The sequence below is a fragment of the Phasianus colchicus genome, chromosome 8 (assembly GCF_987193195.1).
Source record: "Phasianus colchicus chromosome 8, bPhaCol1.hap1.1, whole genome shotgun sequence".
NCBI lineage: Eukaryota > Metazoa > Chordata > Aves > Galliformes > Phasianidae > Phasianus > Phasianus colchicus.
In genome coordinates, this window is record NC_143443.1 from 2,304,428 (window position 1) to 2,327,645 (window position 23,218).

The 23,218-nt window shown below is 40.2% G+C and overlaps 1 protein-coding gene and 1 long non-coding RNA gene across 6 annotated transcripts in view; one reads left to right on the top strand and one right to left on the bottom strand.

Annotated features, from left to right (window-relative positions):
* PCDH15 (protocadherin related 15) overlaps window positions 1–23,218 on the bottom strand; it is an 858,090-nt gene that overhangs the window by 155,264 nt on the left and 679,608 nt on the right. For all 5 annotated transcript variants that reach the window (XM_090144727.1, XM_031602523.2, XM_090144725.1 and 2 more), the window contains 3 exons: window positions 11,778–11,912; window positions 10,701–10,850; window positions 2,122–2,315 (listed from right to left, as the gene is read on the bottom strand). In XM_090144727.1, coding sequence (XP_090000853.1) covers window positions 2,122–2,315; window positions 10,701–10,850; window positions 11,778–11,912 — 479 coding nt within the window. The remainder of the gene's footprint in view (window positions 1–2,121; window positions 2,316–10,700; window positions 10,851–11,777; window positions 11,913–23,218) is intronic.
* On the top strand, window positions 20,739–22,826 carry LOC116234755 (uncharacterized). Its single transcript, XR_004168191.2, has 3 exons — window positions 20,739–20,826; window positions 21,719–21,769; window positions 22,662–22,826. It is a non-coding gene; the product is annotated as an uncharacterized LOC116234755 (long non-coding RNA).

Consider the following 23,218-nt stretch of genomic DNA (forward strand, 5'->3'; position numbering starts at 1 on the left):
CAACCTGGAACATTTTGTATTACAATGCAGAGTTGGGAAGAAATGCTCGATTATTGTAAGTTACATTCAAATCCTCAGCATATTTATTTATTTCCTGGGGAACAAGCCTTCCTACCTGCGCACACACAATATCTGTCTATTGTATCCTAGCCCATTCCTAGGCGTTGTAGCTTTTGGGTACTGCCTTACCAAGGCAATGGCAAGGCTCCTAAAACAATGTGACAGTTTTGTAGATGAATTTGCAAGAATTTCTTGCAACCCCTACTACAAGACTCCAAGCAATTCACAGCGAAAAAGAAGGAACTGATATTTAAGTGATGGAAAAGGACAGCTTTAAAGAGCTCCAAACTGCAGCTCACATAAGCTCATCCTGACTCGTTACATAAAATGATAGGAGGCTGCTGAAAGCCCTGTCAATTCAATTCTGGTTTTCCAATCTCAGAGAAAAAAAAGAGCAGGAAGGCAGCAATATCTTTTTGTCCAAATCTACTTTGCCAAACAGGATAATTTTTCTCATAGTTTCTTCTACAGTACCTCGCTAGAGCTCCGTGAATTTTTAACCTTCACAGGCACACTGTAAACAGCCTTGGGCTCTGAATACATCTCAGTTCAACAAGGCCAGGTCTGCCCTAAGGCTGCACACCCCAACTACAGGAACACCGCCTAGATGCTGAGGTTTCTGGTACACAAATTGAAAGCCATGAAGAAAGCTGTATGCTGCAATTCCATAAAAAGAGAGACAAGGAGAAGTGATAATAAAATAAGAGCTTTTCCACTTATAAGATTATTTCAAGGAAGATGTCGTCAGAGAAGGAAGCACTTCCTCCCAACACATCACCAGGAATACGTATTTTAGGACAGAAAGATTTCTCTAAATTAACCTGAGAGCAATCGACGTTGTACCACAGCAGCCACCACTGCAGGCTGGCCATGCTGCTGGCTTCTGAAGCTCTTCTGAAGTTGCATGATTGACTTTTGTACACAATGTGTTAGCAGAGCACAGCACTAAGTGCATAACAGTCCACCATCTTCTCTTCAGCACTGCTAACAACCTACTATCAGCTCCCCTAAGAGAAAGCAAGCAACAGAGGGAAAGGAGGAAAAAATTCAATCACAAAACAGCGCTATCAGATATTAGCACTATGAATAACCCAACAATCAGAAGACTTCAGTGGCTGGAAATGCTGTTGCAAAATATATGCAGAACAGAACAAGCTGTTTGTTTGAAGACAGAAAAGAAGCAGCAGGTCCCGAAGAAAAAAATAACTCACAAAACTCAACGTTTACATTTACTTTCCTTCTTACTACCTGCCTGAGTAAGAGTGGAAAGTCTGTGGGAAATTGAAGCACGGGAGACTACAGCTCTCTATCACACTCTTTGGATGAGGCCGATGCCTTATCAATACATGACACTACACAAAGAACACGAGAGCCACTTCTACGCCATTCCCTCGTGACATGATAACATTAGTGCACAGCTGACAGATGCAGAATGCAAAATCCAAAGAAGCCCATCAGCGAGACTAAACATCTTTTGTTTTTTGAACATGAGAGGGCCGTGTTCTACCCACGGTAAATCTGCAGACTGCTTTTATCTATCAGCTGATGGAGAACCAAAGTAATTGTGCTAAAAATTAAGGCCTCGGTGGGGATACTGTTCATCATTGGCACAGCTTGTCACGCATGCTGCAGCACACCCTATATGTGGGCAGAACGTCTCCAGCTCAGCAATCAGTTTCTGATCCTTTCTGCATCACAGCAAGCTGAATTCTCAACATAAAGCACCTCCTTTCTCACTCTTCTTCTGTATAGTCCTTCATTTCAATTTCTCTTGTGCACAACTACAGCATAATGCAGACTTCAAAAAAAAAAACAAAAACACCATTACAAGCAAATGAAGTAATGAAATCTATGTACTACACGTAAAATACAAGTAACTAAAAGTAAACACATTAAACTGATTTCTAACACGACACTTATCCAGAAAAAAAAGCCTCAGACACCAAAAAGAACACATTGAATCTTATTCCAATTCAGCATTATAGGTGTACAGGTGCACCACACTTCTTTATGCACTGCTAAGCACTGATTAAAAATTAGTTTCATGATAAGACGAATTACCTTCTCTGTGCAGGAGGAGCGCTATCAGATGCTTTGACAGTGAGAGCATAGGATCGCCCCACTGACAGTACAACTCCTGGAGCAATGGTGATAAGGCCTGTTCGGTCATTGATGATGAAGTCTCCCTGATCCCCAGCCAAAATTTCATACACTATCTGTCCATTGGGTCCCTCGTCCGCATCTACAGCAGTGAGCTGCAATTCAAAACCAGAATGTCAGCATGCGTGATTCAGTGTTGGATTCTAATAGTTGTTTGGTTTGGTTTTTTTTGTTTTGTTTGTTTGTTTGTTTGTTTTAATAATAAGGTAACTTATTAGGGGTAAAGGAAGCAAAAACGAGAGAAAACTTGAACAGCTGTAACAGAATCTCTGATTTCTATAGTACAAAAAGGATTTAGTTTAAATGAAGAATAATAAGTAAGTGGAAGAACATCACGGAACAGAGAAAAACTGCTTATCTAAGATTGCAATAAATTTATTTTAAGAAATGAACTTTAAGAAAACTAATAGAGATCAAGTTTACTCTCTGTTAAGTGGAATTTGTAACACCCTGAAAAAAAAAAAAAAAAATTAAAATAATTGGGGGATCCTTACTGAGTTGCAAATCTAACAAGAGGGTCATTTTCAATTACTGAAATTTTCCATCCCACTCTACACTGTTCAAAGCCTAATATCCAGGTCTTGCTTTACAAGTTCCTCATCATATGGAACTGGGCTACAGTGTTCATTTTACTCCTACATGCACACCACAGAGGAAACCAAATGGAAGAGACGTGATAGTTGTTCCCATGTGGATACAGATGTAACAGACACAACTGTGCACCTCACAGACATGCAAGGCTCCTTTCATAACATGACACCACCTATCTGAAGAGCTATGCTTAGGGGGGGCCCAGTTATAAGCCCAAGTTTATAATTTATTTTATTATTATTTATTTTATGACATCTATGTTGTTGCCTCTACATCATCTCTCTACTGGAGTTAAGCCTTTCATACATAGTATTTCTGCGACAGACTTATGTAATTTTGATCCTCAGCATGAGAAAATTTTAAGGCCTAATGCTTTAGACACAAATTTTAATGATGAACATGAGTTTGTTACCAGTGAAATGGGGAAGTTTTACTTTTGTCCATGGAAAATGCAACAGTTTTAGCCCTCTTTTGTAGCGTGCCATGAAAAATTATACATCTACAAACATGTGGCTAGAAAAAAAACCTCAATATTCCTATTTTTTTGCTTCTTGTTGAAGTACCAATACTTCTTCCCACCATAACACGAGCAACTCGCAATCTGAAGTTTCTTATCAGACTTCTGCCATAACATATTCAGAAGTGCACACCCATGCATCAGTCATGCCAGCTGGCTGTCCAGGCTCTTAACTTAGCTTTTTCATCTCTCCATCTCCTTTACTCATGCTAAGGTGCATGCTAAACTAATACAATTTATTCAACGTACGACACAGCAAGCTGGTTACGATGCCTTTCTCTTGAACTTTATTTTGCAACTTAAAATTACACTTAATTACAACCTTCAGAAAACAAAAGGCTGCATAGTTCTCAGTTAAATTTAGAGTTGAACTGCTGAAATTAACTTCAAGCCACACCTTATAGGCTTTCTAAGGTGACTGTCTTCTTCCACAAAGTGCCACTTTGCTGACAGGTCTATCAGCAAATACCGTTTCCCATGTGGCTTTTAATTACCTCAGAAAGTGGCGAGGATTGACATAGAGCTGTATGAGTCGTGCTTGAACCTCGAAGGAGGCCACAGCCACAGCAGGCAATGGCAGTGATGCTCATGTACACAGCTGGCCTGTACCAACAGCAGCGGAGTTGAAATGTCAGCAGCTGACGGCTCAACAGGCTGCAGCTGGGAATTTCAGTGTGGGAAACAAGAGGCACCAGCAGGTGTAGTAGCAGAGCCCTCCTGGGGATGTATAAAGCAGTGAAAAAGCCTCAAAAATGATTCTCTACAGTAAGAATGCAAAAAGAAACCAAACCGATCTGCCCAGCTTCTTGAAAGGTTTCTGCTGGCCTGTCCACGTTGGTTTTCTCAATGGAAACAGTCATGCCAGCAGGCTGACTTCAATGGGGATTGCAAGTCCAGGGTTTAAGGATAACACACGATGACAAAGCCTTTGTGATGACCATGAAGCCAACGATAGGATCAACAGACATCACCTGAGCCCAGGGCAGCCAACACAGCAGGCTAAATGTCTATCAGACACTCTTCTCTCATTCCTGTGATACTCTCAAAGCTGACAGCAGTGCAGACAGGTAGAGAAATTGATTCAAGTTTCTGCCATATTAGAATATATTGTCATCTATTAATCAATACAGCATCATGCTCACCTTCAGCGGGGCACAACCTTTTGGAGCACTTTCTACAACTTTCAAACCACCTTTGCCCATCAAAGTCAAGCACTCGACAAGCAAGCAGGTGAAGAAAGAATTAAACCCAGAGCTTTAATAGTCAAATTAATAATATCTGCATATAAAACTAACCACAAAAGGGAGAACACAGAAATACTCAGGAATCTAGCTGCTTGGTAGAATTATCTTGATCCTCTATTCAGATGGGCTCAGTGAAATATGAAATTTTGTACATGAAGTCAAAAAAACTTGCTAAAAAACAAGAACTAAGCCCATAATAGCTTAAAGAGATTAATGGATATGCTGAAAGACAAATGACTTAGGTGTATTAATGAAAGTGGGTTTTACTTTTTTTAATAGGAATGCAAACTATTACTGCTGTTGGGAATGGAGTTAATGGAGGAACAGCCATTTCTAACCTCTCATGGGCTGTATGCAGTATTGATCAACTGAAAAGGTATGTTAAATTCCTTTTTTCCTGAAGTACTTCTGACACACAGCACAGAGATCCAAAGCTAAATTTCCAATGAACAGAAGTACTTAAACTTTACCTAAGCTGATTTCATTTGAATCTGTCACAGTCTCCCAACAATTCCACTATCACTGCTGAAATGGAACTAGCAAATCTTAATTCATCCTTGCATGCTGAAACATGCCAGAATTCATTGTACATAAGATAAACAGTTGAAATATGTCAAAAATTATGAAAGAGACCAATTATTCTCAAAAATGTAATGAATAAATATCCACGTGTTGTTTTTCAAGAACACCTCTCCTTCTCTATCTCCTTTTTAAATTCTGAAAAAGACATCCTCCGAAGGCTGTGCTTTGGTAATGTGCTTTACATTTCACCCATATGATCTCCTGACATAGCAATACGTTGACTTTCAACGGTCAGACAGTATCAAGACACCAGAGCTGCACCCTCTTACACTTTAGAGCTTTAAACCCCTCTTTTAAACTACTTCTTTGACACATCTGAATGCATTCATTAACCTTGCAAAAGTAACCATCAAACCAAGTGACACAGTTAAGAGCAGCGTTGTAACAACATTCTTGACTTGGAAAGTAACAGACACAAAAAGGCAAATAAAGGCTTTATGCAAAATACAAGCTCCTAAGCATTTAATCACAGGATTTGGAACGAGGCCAGTTTTTACAGTGATGACATGAAAAAGGAAATTAATTGTCTACACAAGAACATAAATTAATAAGGTTAATTAAACTCACAAATACCGAATGCTTGAAAAGATAAGTGATTTGAATAATATTTTGGGGAGAAAGCATGAATAAAAATGAAGTTTTACAGCTGCCATAATACATGATTCTATAAATTCATCTCCAGCTGTCCCAGACCGATACGGTTTCATAGTTAACATGATTGTAGAAACACGTCTCAAATCTACGTAAAAGGAAGTTCAAAACAGGATTTATTTTACTTTCCTAAGAAACTTTTTACATCCAGCAGCATCAGTTCCATCACATTAAAATGTAACGTACTGCAAGTTTTGTAAAATAGGCGCATATTCTACTATAGCAAGAAGTAATATTCTTGAATGGACGAGGAGATACACAACTGTCTCACAGCTTACAACTGCATAAACTCTGTCCAGTCTTACTTGCACGTGGAGGAAAACTGACCTCAACAGCTGATCTCCACACTTTCTGTAATGACACCTTCAGTGAACCTTCCCTGCACAGACACAACTACCAACCTTTCTTGCAACCTTATGTGTTCCACAAATTAAATGTTCAGCAAAATTGGTTGAACTCACACTGCCCACGGAAGCTGCATCATGCCATTACACCTCCCCAAAACAGTTCTTGAAGTCACTGTTTCAATGAAGCATGTGCAAGGCTCATTCCATGAGCTCATTCCAACTCACATTCCATACACAACTATCTTGTGAAAAGTCATCAAGGAAGGGTACACGTATAATCTGGAGAGATGCACCAGGGAAAAGTGCTGGGCTTGGTCTCTTCCAGCTTAGAACATTCTCTGGTTCTATGTTTATACCTTAAGTTGAGTGCACTGAGTGAGAAATGCAATCATAATCCAGATTTACCCCCTGTTAATAACATTTACTGTGTAGATAAAAAACTAATATGCTAACGGACTGAAGGCAAAGGGTTGCAAATAACCATGTAAATAAAATGTCAAGTGTGACTCGGAGTCAACCTGTGTGAAGATTTTCTCTAAATTGTTCTGGGGGTTAACTGCAAGGTGCAATTTTAAAGGCTGGAAACTACAGGCATGAGCAAAAACTCAAACATCTCTAACAAATACTTCAGTATTTGTATATGAGGATGGCTCAGGTCACATTTGACTATGTGCTGGGAATGAAAGGCCACTGTTTAAGAGACAAAGTGATCCAGCACTGAGAATCCACACTTGAGGCACGAGAGCAGAACAGTCCCAGAGAAGGTATTTATTTAATGGCCCTAAATAAAATTTGTCCCCATGTACAACTGGAACTACTGCTACTGTTCAAGACTAATTCTACTGTGAGCAAAAGACAGATGATTGATAGATTTACTGCCTGCAGCTTTTCCATCTTTTATCTTTCTCACCTTCACCACAACGGCCATTTATGCTGAGCTGTGTGAAGTTAAACGCCCCGTTTAACCAACATCTGGGGCACCTCCTCTAAATTAACTTGTATGGATGCTATAAGAATTATTTCGACTCTCACAAGGTGGTCAGGCACTGCACTAATTCACTGCATACTGTATTATCTGTTTTCAGCCACAGTTATTTAATTATCCTTATGAGAGTACCCCTGCAAGACCTATAAACATAGAATGTACCTCTGCAACAAGAAATCAGGTAGAAATTAAGGCACAGATATAAAAGAAAATAACTTCTGGGGTTGTTTTTTTTTGCTTCATAAATTTTAAGCCTGGGAAAACCAGCATATTCTTTTCAACGGCAGTTCAGGAGTTTTTCCTGTAAACAGAAGATATAAAAAAAAATAATAATCCACTGTAGTTCTCAAAGGCTAAGGAAGCCTTTTAACCCTCAAGCAAACTTGCATAAAGATCTTGGTGGATTATGGTCTTTGCTGTCTTCTGTCCCTTCTCAGCACTATCCTTTTTTTCTTGCTTAATATTTGCTTTACCCTGCATAGCATACATAGCATACTGTATACAGAAAGGAAATTGTCTAACAGAGTGAATTGAAATGACTTATATGAAATATTATTGCTTTATGGCTGCATACTCATCAACATGTAGTTGGCTTAAGCATCTGAATCTCTAGGAACACAAAGCACTAACAGAATCATGGAAAACAGGATAGAAAAACTGTAACAATATAAAAATGCTACAATTAAGTACTTAAATAGGTTTAATATTAATCAGTCTCGCAAGTGATAATAGTTATTTACCACACATTTAACAGATTTCTCAAGCAGCTACGGTGTAAAAGGAAGCACAATGAAGTACCTGAAACAGACAGAACACACAGACTTTTAAACTTAAGTGAGGAACTATTCACCTCAGCCAAGGTCTTGGACAGCTGCTGCAAGCATTCAGAGGAGAGAAATGAAATACAAATTTCCCAAACCAACCCTATTGCTAATTCCCTGATGGTACAGCTGTATCACTGCCTGAGATGTCAGACAGCACATGCTTCACACTCTGCTCCGTAACATCAGAAATGGAGAGAGGCCCCTCCTGTGAAGGGGACAAGGTCCTGTCCTGTGATACGCTCCAGCTTTTCGCAGGCTGCACCTCAGCCTTGCAACCAGAGTGCCAAAGGCAAATCACCCACCCTGCCACCATGCTTGCAAGAAAAACCAATGCAACTCAGTAAAATGTAACTTCATTTCCTCTCCTTGGCTCTTTCCTACTAAAGGCAACAGGGAAGGAAGGGAAACTCCTTGAAAAAAAAAAAGTACATAGAAAAACGACAACAATTTCACTCATAATGAATATTTTCCCTTGCTATTTGTGGCTATTTTCAAGCAGAGCCAAAGGAACAGCGTTATTTTTAAGAGTGTACTACGTAGCAAACACAGAATTTAATGTTTTTCCCCAACCCCAGGAGTAAAATCAAAATTGTTTCCTACAAAATGGGATAACAAGCAAGTACCAGACTGGGGTTCTTTGAACTTATTCGTAGTACTACACTCAGCAAATAAATCTTAATTCTTTTGTAAGCTCACCAAAATAAAATTGAAGAGGCAACCAACATGAGAGCAATTGCACTGCTATAGTAGAAAATCAACTTTTTTTCTTTGTTTGCTTGAAAGATGACATGCTTAGTACAGGACATACTGTCTTGATCATCCTGAAAATACAGTCTGAGTGGGGAGTTAAGTGCAAGGCAGTGCTCATGTGTAAATGATTATGAGATTATAGAGATTCACTGAGGTCAGTGTTCTTTTTCTAACCTACTTTCTGAGATTAGAGAAAGTGGTTTTTAAAGACTAATCACATCTGACCTGGGTAATTTTCCTTTGGGGATTATCATAGCTGATCATCACCTAATAGCCGCAAAACTCAACTGGTTCTTAAACTGAAAACGAGTTAGGGTTAGGAGATGTTTGCTCCACGTGCAGAAAACAAACCAAGTCTATCATTAAAATCAGCGTACAGCACTTCAGAACAAGAAGCCTGTTTTCCATTTCAGAAGGTATGTGTTAAACAGAAGCAAACACTGACAAGGCAACACATGTCCATCTTCCTGGCCTAAGGAAACCCACAGGCAACCCTGGCTAACACAACTGGCCTTACAGAGCACTCTTCTCGCTTCCTCCCAAAATGAATCATTTACTGAGGAACTTATACTTATAGTTTTCCTGCTCTTTTTGCACATCTCCGAGGCTGACACAGCAGAGAGTCTGTCTGAGCCCTTCAAAGAGCATATTCCTTTTAAACATGTAAGTACGTTAGCTGTTCTACTCCATCCTAAGTTTCAAAGAAAGGTCGCTCAGCTCGGAGCATCCTTATGGCCAGCCTCAGGTACTGCAGCCATTCCCTTTTCACACGGGCTGAAATCTCGTTTAACACCAACTTCTGCCTTGTGTTTCCTGGTACGTGCAGCTCCGACCAAGAGGAAACATGGTTTAGACACTGAGATACCTTAAATCCATAGCACACTACTTTGCCTGACACCCTGCACAACAAAGGCCCCGACAACTCTAATGATTTCTTTCTGGACTAGTGATGGTTCTTTAGGAAGAACTTGAAGCACCTTATTTTTTAAACTTATTTCCCCCCAAATGCTGCTGAAAATGTCCTCAGGGCTCTCAATGATTCTTCACACGCTTTGTAGCCCAGACTGATGAAAATATAAAAATAACACTACCAAAGATTGAAAGATAACAAATACAGCAAGCCCATGAATTTCAAGTATGTCATGTGCCAAAACAAACAGTGCACTCTATCCTAATCCAGTTAAACCACTGCTGACTTCAAATGTATTATATTTATGAAAATGGTATTACCTCAATCCAATGATTAATTCTTTTTGAATACTCCTACTTCTACTTTCCTTGAATGCCAACCTCTACAAACATCATCACACAATCACAGAATCTTGTTTTCTCATCCATTAGGGCTGGAAATCACTCAGGAAGATGGCTGAGAACTTAGAATAATCACCAGTCACCATTATTTCCATAAACTTCAGCGCAACTGTGTTTCACCTCCTTTCTAGATTCAATCATAGTGCCAAAAACATTCATTACAATGGCTACCCTGGCTCTTCTCCTTATGAAGGCTGGCATTCAGTACACTTTGCACTGCTCAGTTGCTCTACAGACAGTTTAAGATTGTCTAGAAATTGTGTTTTATGACATGATAAGACACTTCTGGATATTTCCTACTGACTGGTTTGGTTTGCCTGCTTTCCTAACGTGTTTTATTTCAGTAGCCCTCCGGCAATTAAAAATTTCCTTGAAGTTAAAAAGTTTGAGAAAACTCCTATCCCTGTGAGAGATCAGGTCTGATGAGAACTAAGGAAGTACAGGAGAATGCTTTTTTCCTCTTATAAGGTTTTTTTTTTTTTTTACAGACAGAAGCTTTTCATACAGGTGAATCAGCTGAAATGTAGCGTTATGTCTGAGATGACTTCATTTTAGGAAATTCTTAATAGCTAAGTAATTAATGAGGCAGATAGAAATGCACAAACTTAATTTCTAGCTGTTTCCAGTGCCCACTGGTAGCACAGAATTAACAAAACAAATAAAAAACAGAAACGTTACCTTTATAACGCCTTCTCCAGGCCCCATGTCTGTGTAAATCTTGACATTGTATGAGATATTGGAGAAGGTTGGGGAATTATCATTTGCATCAATCACCACGATATTGACTGTCACTGGGGTACTCTCCTGCACGCCATCAGAAGCTATCATCTTCAGGGGGAAAAAGAGACAGGCAAGAAACATAATTTAACAGTGCATTCTTAAGACAAATGCAACTATGAGAAAGCACAGTATAAAAAGTAAAAAGCAGTATTTAGCTTTACATTTGTTTTTTAACACATAGCAAACGAATTACAGGAGGCTTCAATTGAGCTTGAGTCAACAGTGTGCAAGAAACAGGGCAAAAGCACCTTGAAAAAGTACTGTGTCAGAAAAGCAGAAGAAATGAGAGAGAGTAGCTGCATTCCAGGGCTGGGATCTGAGTTGGCAGGACGTGCAGCAAGTCCTCAGCTATGCTGGATACCCTGAAGGAGCAGGATCTGGCCACAGCACACCAACCTGTTCAACAGTGCGTGTCTCAGGCACTGCAACACACAGGATCTGCTGTCCATCCATGCTGAATTTCAAAGACAGCATTTTCATGTGGGATGTGAAGAGCTAGAAGGTCGTTCTATGCCACAGACAAAAATCTGAATTCTCTTTTCAAACATGTTTTGCCTATATGCCCATTTGCAAACTAGCTTAGAACTGTTCCAGGGTTTCCTGACTGACTGCAAACTGCCTCTAGAAAAGCAGAAGTAGAAAGTAGAGACATCATGTTCCCAGCCCAAGGGCTAAGAAAAGGCAAAGTTGGCCTCAAGGCCAAGCATGAAAGTGGAAGGTTGGACTGTATCATGGTGGGTGACAAAGATACAGGCCTGGAACCATTGATATGATGCCAACACGGGGGGGGGATCTTAAATCTTGCTAGCAAACTGAACACATGCTTTTTGGAAGAGAACACTATTGGGTAGTGCCACCACTTGGCCACTTCTTCATCTCTGCCATTTTAATAACCTGCAGTGGTGTTACAACTAATTATTTTTCAACCCATGCTCTGACTGATGTCTGGTATGCCTTCAGAAGGACTGAGCTTACCGAGAAGGTGTAGAGCTGCTGGGCTTCTCTGTCAACAGGCTGCAGCAGGGTGAGGTAGCGGGTGATGCCACTCTGGGTCACAGTGAAAAAGGTATTGTAATCATTCAGGAAGAGATGGAGCTGTGGGTCCTTGGTCTTTAAAAAGAATAAAACCACCAGATTCTATTATTAATTCTTATAAGCCATTAAGTTTCCAGTTATTCAATGCACGTGCTAGCTCTCATCAAAACCTAAATACTCAGAAAGCAGAATATGGAGATTGACGAATCTATGCAACTTAAAAAAAAATAAAATAAGGATAATTTAAGAAGACAAGGAAAAAAGCCCTTAACAAAATGTTACACACTGACCTGAAAAATCTTATCTGCTTGACGAAGGAGGTATTAAAAATCTTTTATGTATAAGTTAAGTAAACCCAACTATAAGCAAATAACCATCTTCTTGTTTGAGATGACTTTTTCCTTTAAATAGATTTTTAAGCCTAATATAACTAACTTAACAGCAGCGAGAAACCAGATCCAAGTATCTGTTTTCAATCATACTGGAAACAAAACAAAACCTATCTGGATTAATGAAGCAGTAACACAGGTGGGCTGGTGCAGTGAAAAAACATAATGATACATGTTGAAACATACCACTAAATCGATGCTAGTCAGGGATTTTCTTTGTCTTGGATAGAAATCAAAACATACTGATGCAAAATCACTAATTTCTCAGCTGATCAGATCAAATACTAAAACAATTACGGTACAATTTGCAGTTTGGAAGTAACGTTTAGGGTAACAACCACAAAATAAAACCAAAGGCAAAAGAAGAAGAAAACTCCTGCCATAGACAGAACCAGAAATTATTATTCAAAGGGAACAGAGCAGCTAATTAAAGTCCAGAACCTCAAGCCAGTTCTGTCCTGAGCTTGCTAATTGGCTAAGAAGCTGCAGAATGGACTTGCTATCCTGAGTCTTTACCTCTCAGTCACTGGATGCCAGCACAGAACAAACAAAAGGGGTTTTTAGCATGTGTTCCCTGGTGTTTTGAAAAGCCCTACAAACTAACACACTTCTCCTCTGAAGAAAGGCTGTGGGAGCTGGACTTCAGCTTGGAGAAAGGCCCTGAGGAGAATTCAGTGTACGCCTTCCAGTACTTAAAAGAGCTTATAAACAAGAGGAATGACTTTAAATATAGACAAATAGTGACACTGCAAGGGGGGATGGTTTTAAACTAAAGGGGGTGATTTAAGTCAGCTATGTGGGAGAAAATTTTCACTCAGAGGGTGATGAGGCCTGGGCACTGCTGTCCAGAGTAGCTGTGGATACCTCATCCCTGGAGGCATCCAAACGAAGGCCCTGGGCAGCCGGATCCAGTGGGGGGCAGCCAGCCCAAACAGGGGGGTTGCAAATGGATGGGCATTAGGATCCCTTCCAACCCAAGCCATTCACAGAATCACAGAATGACCAGGGTTGGAAGAGACCTCAAGGATCATGAATCTCCAACACCCCTGCCACATGCAGGGCCACCAACCTCCACATTTAATGCCAGCCCAGGCTGCCCAGGGCCCCATCCAACCTGGCCTTGAACACCTCCAGGGATGGACGGGGCATCCACAGCCTCTCTGGGCAGCTGTTCCAGCACCTCACCACACATTCTGTGATTTTAGTTTATTGAAATGCAAATTGTGACCAGGAGAAAGTATTTATGTTATCATCCTCCATCTCTTTAAAGATAATTTTGAGCTATTAACATGATTAGACTGCAAAGGTTATTCCACATTACAATTAAATTTGGAAAAAAAAAACAACAATGTTATCTCTTATTGCCTTTTGTATTCCAATAAGTGTGCCTATGCCCTTGTACGTTAACTTAATCCTAACTCAATACTTTTCTCTCAGTTACTCTTCGGTTTATTTCTGTTGAAATATGAGGCGAGATTATATAGAAAGAAAGAAAATGTGATTTGGGAAACACAAAAGGCTATGGGACGAGTTCTGTAAAAACTCTATCAAACTGTCCCATATAATGTAGAGATGAGGAATCAGAGGGCTACTACCAAGAAAAAACTTAACAGAAAATCCAGTGGCTGCACAAAGCATGACTTAATAAGTAGTTTCACCAGCTGATTTTCACTGCAGTGCCACAGAATGTGCCTGTGCAGAATAAGATGCAATGGTTAGCTAAATTCAACAAATTATCCAAAAAAGTAGCATTACATTCTTCACTGAATGTTTTCTCAGCCTGAATCTGAAATGCTTCTAGAAAGTTAACACCTGCCTTGTTATCATTGTCATTTTACACAAATGAAAAAAGAAAACAGACTACAGAAAAGTTCACCAGTCCCTACAACCCAACAGGCAAAGATACTCAAACTAACTTTAACATGCACTAAAAGTCGTAATAGACAGCTATGAGGACAGACTGGGACAATGGAAGGAGAAAGGAATTTATTTTTAGCAATCCAAAATACTCTAAAGAGAACCTATTTTTGGAAGGCTAAGATTATAGTATTTAAATGCAAAACCATCTCAGTTACTGAATGCTACTTGAAAGAAATATCAAAGTGTTCCAAATCAATGGTTTTCTACTGCCCAAAGCTTTGCTGTAAGTAAGCCAACTCTCAGTAAAATTAAAATGCATTTTACAACTAGCAATGCAAATAGTAATCTCTTTTTTTTTCCATGCAAAATTATGGAAGGTAACTGCCAATAATTGTTCACTTTGTAGACAGGATAAAGTCAGTCAAAAGTTTAATTTCCAAATGTTCTGGCTGGTTGTTCCAGTTCTTGCTTGTCATATCATTTTGAACACTAATACACAGTATTTTTTTCCCCTAATTTGTTACTGAGAAAAAACAATAATGAAGATCCTTTACATTCCAAAAGTCATCTATCCTATTCCTTAGCTATTTTATCCCAGTGTCTACGTTAAGTCAACTTTAATGCAATCAATACCTGTTTTTACTCTTTCTATGCACGCTGGGCATACAAAGCAATTTCTTAATATTTGCAGTGGTTTGCCTTCACATTTTTAACACATTTCATGCTGAAAGAAAGTCTGCATGAGTGTGCACACATCACCTGGCAGATAGAACAAATGAACACAACTATGGGAAACAACTCATTCATGCTGCCTACAAAATCTCTCATGCTCTAGTTTCTTAAACTATTGTTTCAGATGGGCTTGGATTGACCATTGATACCTAACCAAACTACTGGTTGATGTGAACTAACCATGATGTGGTTTGTGTCTAATAAATTGTTTAGCACATGATTTTAAGCAGAAAACTATCAGAATCCACATGACAGAGTAAACATGTGAACTGCAAGGACTATTTCAAGCACACAGTGCAAACCCAAGTTGGTTTATGTACTTCAGACCTTTTTGTAGACACTTCTTAAAGGAAAAAGAAAAGCAAATACATTCTGTAATAGCGAGGATTTATATAAAAATTATATTAAGAGCATAAAGCAATTATAACATAAGCAAGGCACAAGTCTTCTGAATTGCACAGGTCTACATCACAGATGACTTGAACAGTGTAAAGGGCTCCTTGCAAGCTTCAGGACAGAATGATAGTCTCACAGAAATACTGATGGTGCAGAGAAAAATGAAGGACAGGGGAAAGCATATACATAAATATATAAATCACACAATTCAAACCAAAAATGATTTTGCAAACATAATACTCATTACCTATGGGAATGGCTACAAAGCATAAACAATACAAGCTAGAAAGCAAAAACACCTATGCAAAATGTATTAAGTAAAGAAATATAAACCTACCAATGATGAACGTTGTATAAAAGCAGTACATTTTGGGAAAAAAGATGGTTACAGACAAAAATATAATGAGATCCAGAAAGTGCTCCCATGCACTACTGATAAGCAAAGCCTGGGTTTAAGTTCCTTCTGCTTGAATTTTTCGGAGAAATAACCTGAAGTTTGAAAACCTGTGCTGATGTTCATGTTACCTTTCTTATTTTCTTTTCCACTCATTGGAGCTTACAGCTCCTTCTTGAAGAAACAGTTTTCTACACTTCACTAAGATCAAAGCAAACTTACATGATATCGCCCAGAAAGAATAAACAGACAACATGTTTCAGCATTCCGAAGCACTCAGTTGAAGGAATAGATCTGGCGGAAAACAGGCAAGGAGTTCTGCAGGGCCTGATGAGCTGATCCTCCAGGTTCACAGTAGCTTGGATTGAGCAGACAAGGTAGACGCAGTACCTGGAGTGCTTCTCCCACACCTTAAACCTTGCTATTAGATATTATGAGACTAAACTAAAGTGCAATCTCCTCATAGGTTTTCATGATCACAGCATCACTGAAGTTGGAAAAGACCTCCAAGATCATCCAGCCCAACCATTCATCTATCACCAGTATTCCCTACTAACCCATGTCCCTCAGCACCACATCTAAATGCTTCTTGAACACCTCCAGGTACAGGAGAACTCCATCACCTCCCTGGGCAACTCATTCTGGCACCTTTCGGAGAAGAAATTTTTCCTAACATTCAACCTGAATTTCCCCTGGTGCAACTTGAGGCTGACGACTTCAGCTGCACAACTGTTCAGGCAAACAGAACCCATGGAGTAGAACATTAAGTACAAATCCTGAGTAAGCGGCAGAGATGAAAGCCAATCTGAGAAAATTCTGCCCGAGGTACATTGTGATTTTTTTTTGTTTTTCCTATCTATTTTTATTTCTTCAAAGTGAGGTCATTAAATGATACTTCATCATACAACTTAAAACCAACGACAGCAAAGAAAGGTCCACCATTTATGCCATCTCCACTTGGGAGGATATTATACCAGAAGACTAACGAGAGAACCAAAGTTGATGCTGAGAAATGTTTTATTTCCTATTTCTTTCAGTCACCACCAAAACCTCAGTGGTTACTGTGCAAAAGAAGGGCTGAGGCACGAACGTGACTCTAAGGAGTGCTGCAGTGTTTTTTAGACACCTCTCAAGTTGAGGCAGGAAAGGCCACGCTCCTTCCTGAACGAAAAGAGAGCAGAAAAGTTACCAAAAAAAAATCACCTTATGTTCTTCACACAGGTAAACCACTCCTCGGAGAGGGCAGGAAACTAATGTCAGCATCTTTAGTGCTGCCACTGATTAGCACTGCTTTGTTTTAACACAGGGCAGGTATACGGAAGACTAATTCCTTGAGGACTCAAGGCAGAAAGAGTAGCTTCAGAAGGCAGGCGACATACTGACCAATATGGGTCCAACATATGCAAACTACACGAATAAAGAAATCAAATACTATGGTAAAAGTCAAGAATTTCTTTCTTCATAAATGAGGAAAAAAGGATTCAGAAACGAAAGAAAACCCGTCTTTATAAATCCTAAGAAAGAAAAGCATTATTCCTTTCTCTTTTGGTTGTTTTAATGGTGATGTTAAGGGGCCGTTACATTCAGGAAGACTATTTCCTGAATTAGTATTTTGTAATGTGACTGTTAGAATGTCACAGAACTGCCACACAGGAACAGCAGTAGTTTGAAAATGCTCCTCTAGGGAAAATACTGGCTGCAATACAAGTTCAAACAACAACAGTGTAAGTGAGATACGAGCAATCAGGCAAAAATCAGCAAAATGCTTTGGTAATTAAGATGTCTCGGTATTTCTGGTTTATGGTAGGAATCCATTGTTCCTCCTTATCTGCATACGTTCATGAAAATCCATAACCTGTCTTTTAAGTTACATTTCAAATTTGTCCATTCACTCATCAGAAATCTATATTTACTAAGTGCATTCACCCATTCCTTGTTTTACCCTTTTGGTTCGGGATGGAGGCACCTTCATGTAAAATAATCTTTCCTTTACATTTTCCACGTCCTCAGCATGAATGCTGAGCAACCACCTACCTAGTCTGACTTCAACTTCACAAACAATGAAGGATAAGGCAAGAACATGATCTGGTAGAAGAGGATCTGGTGAGGAATGGAGGAACTCCCCTGCCTCAGCATCTGCAAAAGCATAAGGTTTACTGCACAGATGCTATATGAATGCATGCTGGCACACGGTAATGCCTCTGAACATAAGCTGGTGCACTTTATAAACATGCCACTGCTTTGTGGTCTAACGAGCAATGCACAAATTACCTTGATCCTCCAGTTTATTCATCAAGACACTGTGTGTGGTGTCAGTGAACAGCCTGGCAGTCAAGTAGCAGTAATAAATGTGAATGCTGATTAGTTTCTTTTGACTTTGAAGTTAAGTCCTGTCCTTTAATGTTGTTTTATTTTTTTGTGTGTGCTTCTATGAGATTCTGCAAGATTCAGCACGCAAGGCAGTAAGGCAGTTTCTGTACAGTGTTTTCCCCCAACCTTTTAAAAGGACGTGTCAGAAATTAGTATTCTCCTAAGGATGCAAAAGAGTGAGGAAGCAAGTGTCTTGAGAAGCCTTTTGTAAACATCAGTCAGACCATTCAGTTTATAATTCCTCATCTCACCTTCAGTTTACTCTGGTCTTAAGGTACTCATGTAGCTTAATTTAATTTATGCCATTTAAACAGACTACTTAATTATATCAGCACTTGGCAGTGCTGTTCTAGTTAAAGGTCTGTTTGAAACATCACATCTATGAATTAATTTTTGGAAGGTTTATAGCAAGACCACATTGTAATTCCTAGGAGGTTTACATTTAGAAGCTGGCTTGTATTTGCCTAAGATACACAGTTAAGATGACCATTTTCTTCGTACTCTGATCTGAGGGCAGGGAGTTACTTTAATAAGAAATATAATCTCGACTGATTTGTCAATTAGAAGACTGAATAGACTATATTTGGTCTATGGTCAACTTCTCATCAGAAATCCATACTTATTAAGTGCATCAATTTACAGTATGGGCTGCTGAGACAGAGCAACTCTTCCTTCCCCCTGCCATGTTTGCGAACTGAGCCCTGCCTCTGACCCTTTTCCTTCCTTAAGGGAAGTGACCCAGTGGGTACAGAGCCATCCTAGCAGCAGAGAGAAGGGAAGACCACGAGGGTCACTGGGCAGGCTCTTGCATCCCTCCTGCCCTGGCACATGGCATCAAATCTCAGCAGGGTCAGAGATTTTCATTAGTTAGTCTTCACTTCTGGGAAGAAATGGGGCTGGAATCAAAATCATCATTTTTGCATAGTGCTGGTCAGTCCTGACTTGAGAATGGGAACAACACAAAGCAAAAATAGACATCCCAGCTGCAGGGCGAGCAGCTTGTAGCCTGGCACAAGGATACTCCCTGCCCAGTCCTGCACCCAAATGGAGTCAAGGCACCAGAGCAGCACAATCCCAATGCCTGAACCTGTAGCAGAGGAGCAGAAGAGAAGCCCATGATAGAAGCAGATAGCTGTAGGGGTTTGGCAACTGCATGCCTGCTACTTACTGATGGAAGACTACTCCTAGGGTTCTGCCGAGAGGCACGGATCAGACCATCCAGCCATCTCAGGCCATTGGGATCAATGCTTTGCTGACAACTTACTTTTCTTTCTTCTCTTCTGTTCTTTAAGGAATGATGGCAATTTGTCTTAGTTTAGAGAAGTTTATTGCTATGATTTAAGATTTCATCTTTCAATACTGAGACTATGTTTCAGAAATTGCATCAAATCAGGCTTTCTTTTAGTGTGATTTACACTTTTCTTTTTCTTTTTCTTTTCAAACAAAAACAGGGAATTTGAGGGAAATTCACCACAAAGCAGTACTGGTTAAGTAACTATGATTCAGACTGCGACGCTGAAACCTTTCCAGACGATTTCACTGCTATGAAGAAGCACAGACACTTGAATGCTTCAGCAAGAGACCTTGCTCCCTTTTAAATTTCATTTGAAATTCAAGTTTCATTTGAAATATTTTAATAGATTAATGGACTTGCAATGAATCAACACAAAAGAGCAGAAGCAAGCATCTATTATGCAATACCTTTCGCAAATTGTCCCAACTGCCCATCACACAGCAGGAGGCTGCATTAGCACTTGGTACCACATCATTTTGTAGTCCAGAAAGCCCTGGCAGTTATTCACCATGCAGAACTGAAATATTAACCTTTTTCAATAATAAACAAATATCACAAGCTGGGATACTTTTGGCTGTACTGCATTTTGAGTCATATAAATGAATGTTTGTCCTTAACTTACGGATATTAGGAAAAGGTTCTTCACCAGAGGGTGGTGAGCAAGGAACAAGCAGGAGATGCAGAGCCCCTGTGGTCAAACCTACTTGCAATAAAGATGATTTTGAGCTATCAAATGCTGAGTTTTCAGTCTCACGTATAATGCAGCATATAGCAACAACAGCAAAGAACCTTAGGTGATCAAACCTGCCTTTGACATCCTGTGGTTAGAAATCTGCAACCACCAGGGAAAGTGCAAGTTAAAAAGAGCACTGATAACTACTAATCTGAAAAAGCTCTGGAGGTTAATGAAGATGAAAGTCCTTCCTCCATTCCCTTGGAGAGTGCAAGAGTATCTGCTAGGAAACAGGAGAGAGTGAATTATTTTAAGCACAACTGATGCAGTCCCTCCTCACCAGCCATGCCACAGGACTTCATTTACCCCTGCAGACCCAGTACACACAGAAGGATTTTCCTAGGTCACCGCAGATGTATAAGCCACAAGGACACATAGCCCTCAGATAGCCCTCAAATGCTTGACCAGCAGCGGACTTGCAGATATGGAAACATCAGCAGCACATCACGTAGTAATAGCCAGATTTATGTACTATTTTCAGCTGTCCACCTCTCAACCTAGCAGCAAGGCAACCGAGGTAGAAGTGGTTCTCAACCAGCTCTCCAGCTTGCAAAAATCCCTATTCTGGGTTTAGAATACGTCCACCTAACATACCAATCTATCAGTTTCACAGACAGATTTACTCGGTTTCAGTCTTTCACTCTTCAGGTGATTAATCTTCTACATTTTTGTGAAGTCAGTGTATGGTCACAAAAGCATGCTATAATGATGCCCTAGAATTCCAGATTTCTGCGACCAACAGCCCTTTGTGGAAACAACCAGAACTGTCTCCACACCAAGGCAAATCTGAACCAAAGGGTTTTACTAGTATTTTCATGGAGGTATGGATAAGACAAAACATCAATATTTTAGGCAAAAGATAGTTAAAAACATCCCAATAATTTTTAATGCACATATGAATCACACAGCCCTAAGAGAAGTTACCTTATTATTAGCTCCAAAAGGACTTAGCCATGGGCACTAATTCTTATCAATTTTTGTTGTTGTTGTTGTTGCAGTCAGGAAAACTGAGCTTCATGCATTATACAAGTACAAACCACATGGTGTCCTACGAATATAAACATGCACCTCTTACTTGCACCTTACTTATTCCTAACTGAAGCAACCTACACGTTCTTGTTACTTTGGTCAAACAACAGAGCTCCCTGATTTTAACAAAAGCAATGCTGAAGAAGAGTATTTCAAACATAGCAGCAGCAATCATCAGCAATGCCTGTTGTTGGCTGCCAATGCACTCGTTCCATAACTTTCATACAGCACCTTAAGAATCACAGCATCCTTTGAGTTGGAAGGAACCCTAAAAGGTCATGTAGTCCAACTCTCTGGCAATGAACAGGGACATCTGCAGCTACATCAGGTTGCAGAAAGCCTGGTTCAGCCTGACCTTGAATGCCTCCAAGGATGGGGTATTCACCACATCTCTGGGCAATCTGTGCCAGTGCTTCACCAACATTATTGTAATAGACTTTTTCCTTATATCCAGCCTTAACCTCCCTCCCCAAGAACACTTCCCCTTGTCCTACCACCACAGACTCTGCTAAAAAGTCTGTCCTCCCTTTCCTGTAGCTCCCCTCTTAGTATTGAAAGGCCATTCTCAGGTCACCTCTCAACCTTCTCCAGGGTGCACAGCCCCAGCTCTCTCAGCCTGTCCCCACAGGAGAGGTGTTCCATCCCTTGGATCATTTTTGTGGCTTTTCTCTTGTACTTCAACAGGTCCATGTCTCTCCTACACTGAGGACTCCACATCTGGATGCAGCACTCCAGGTGAGACCTCATCAGCATGGAGTAAAGGGGCAGGATCACCTCCCTTAACCTGCTGGCCATGCTGCTTTGGATGCAGCCCAGGATATGGTTGGCTTTCTGGGCTGTGAAGGCACACTGCTGACTCACGTCCAGCTTTCCATCCACCAGTACCCCCAGATCCTTTTTGGCAAGGCTGTGCTCCATCCTCATATTCCCTAGCTTGTACTAATAGTGGGAGTTGCCATGACCCAGGTGCAAGACCTTGCACTTGGATTTGTTGAACCACATGAGGTTCTCCTGGGCCCATTGCTTGAGCCTGTCTAGGTCTCTCTGAACACACAGCTTGGTGTCATCAGCAAACTGTTTATTTACCAAGTTTGCATTGGTGTAGAAACACTTCAGCTGGGTAGTTGGTCTTGTCACCTTCTTGGAAAGTAACTCCTTAATTCCTTTGGAGTATTTAGCTTTAGCCTCTCTTTTGCCTTCATCGTGAGATGCAGCAGGTTGAGGGCCTCCACTAGCACCTTATCCCTCTAACTTAGCTCTGTCGTCTCATACCTTGTCATGTGCAGGCTCACCACCACTCCCTTCTCCCTTCAAACCTAGTTTAAGCTCTATCAGTGAGTCCAGACAGATCCTGGGATTCTTTTTCCCCCTATGACCAAGGTGAATCCCATCAGCTGCCATTGGGCCATGCACTGAATCAATTGCCCAATGGTTGAAAAAGCCAAAATTTGTCCGGTGGCACCAGCCTCTTCACCACGTATTTATCAGATGGGTCCTCCTGGTCTTCTCAATGTCCCTCCTTGGCAATGAAGGGATAGAGGGGAACATCAGCTGTGCTCTCATTCTGTCCACTACTATATTATAAATATCTCTAGAAACCTTAAACCTACAGCTCAGCTTCCCTTAGGTATCCACAGCTAACAACAGAATAGAACCAAGACAAAAAAGTAAAGATGACTGCTGGAGAGACAACGGTAAACAGAGCAAAAGGAAATGCCAACGAATAAAAGACATGATAGCATCAAGGTTGAGACCAGAAGAAAAGACGTCCATAAAGATTTTGCATGATTACTATCTGGTTTGCTACTCTTTTGGGTGTGTTCAATTATTACCATGAAAGATGATAGAATCAAAACCTGAGCTGAGTAAAGAACAAAATGAGCATTTAGCCTCCTTTTCTCTTCTTCCTCATCTTCTGAATTGTCCGTGGAATTAATAATTCCTTCCATTTTGAGTTTCTCTTTTTCATTTCCTCGTACACTGTGGTAGATCTACCCTTCTCATTAAATGCATTTCTTCAATTCACACCATGCGCCCATTTTTAACAGAAGGCAGTTAAGTACAGCTAGGCAAAAAAAAAGTTAGTTTCCCAGTTCATGATCACTTTAAAACCCATTTGAACTCAATGAAAAGAAATCCACGTAACAGTAAATAGAAGTTTTTTTAAAAAAAAACTTTTAAGCT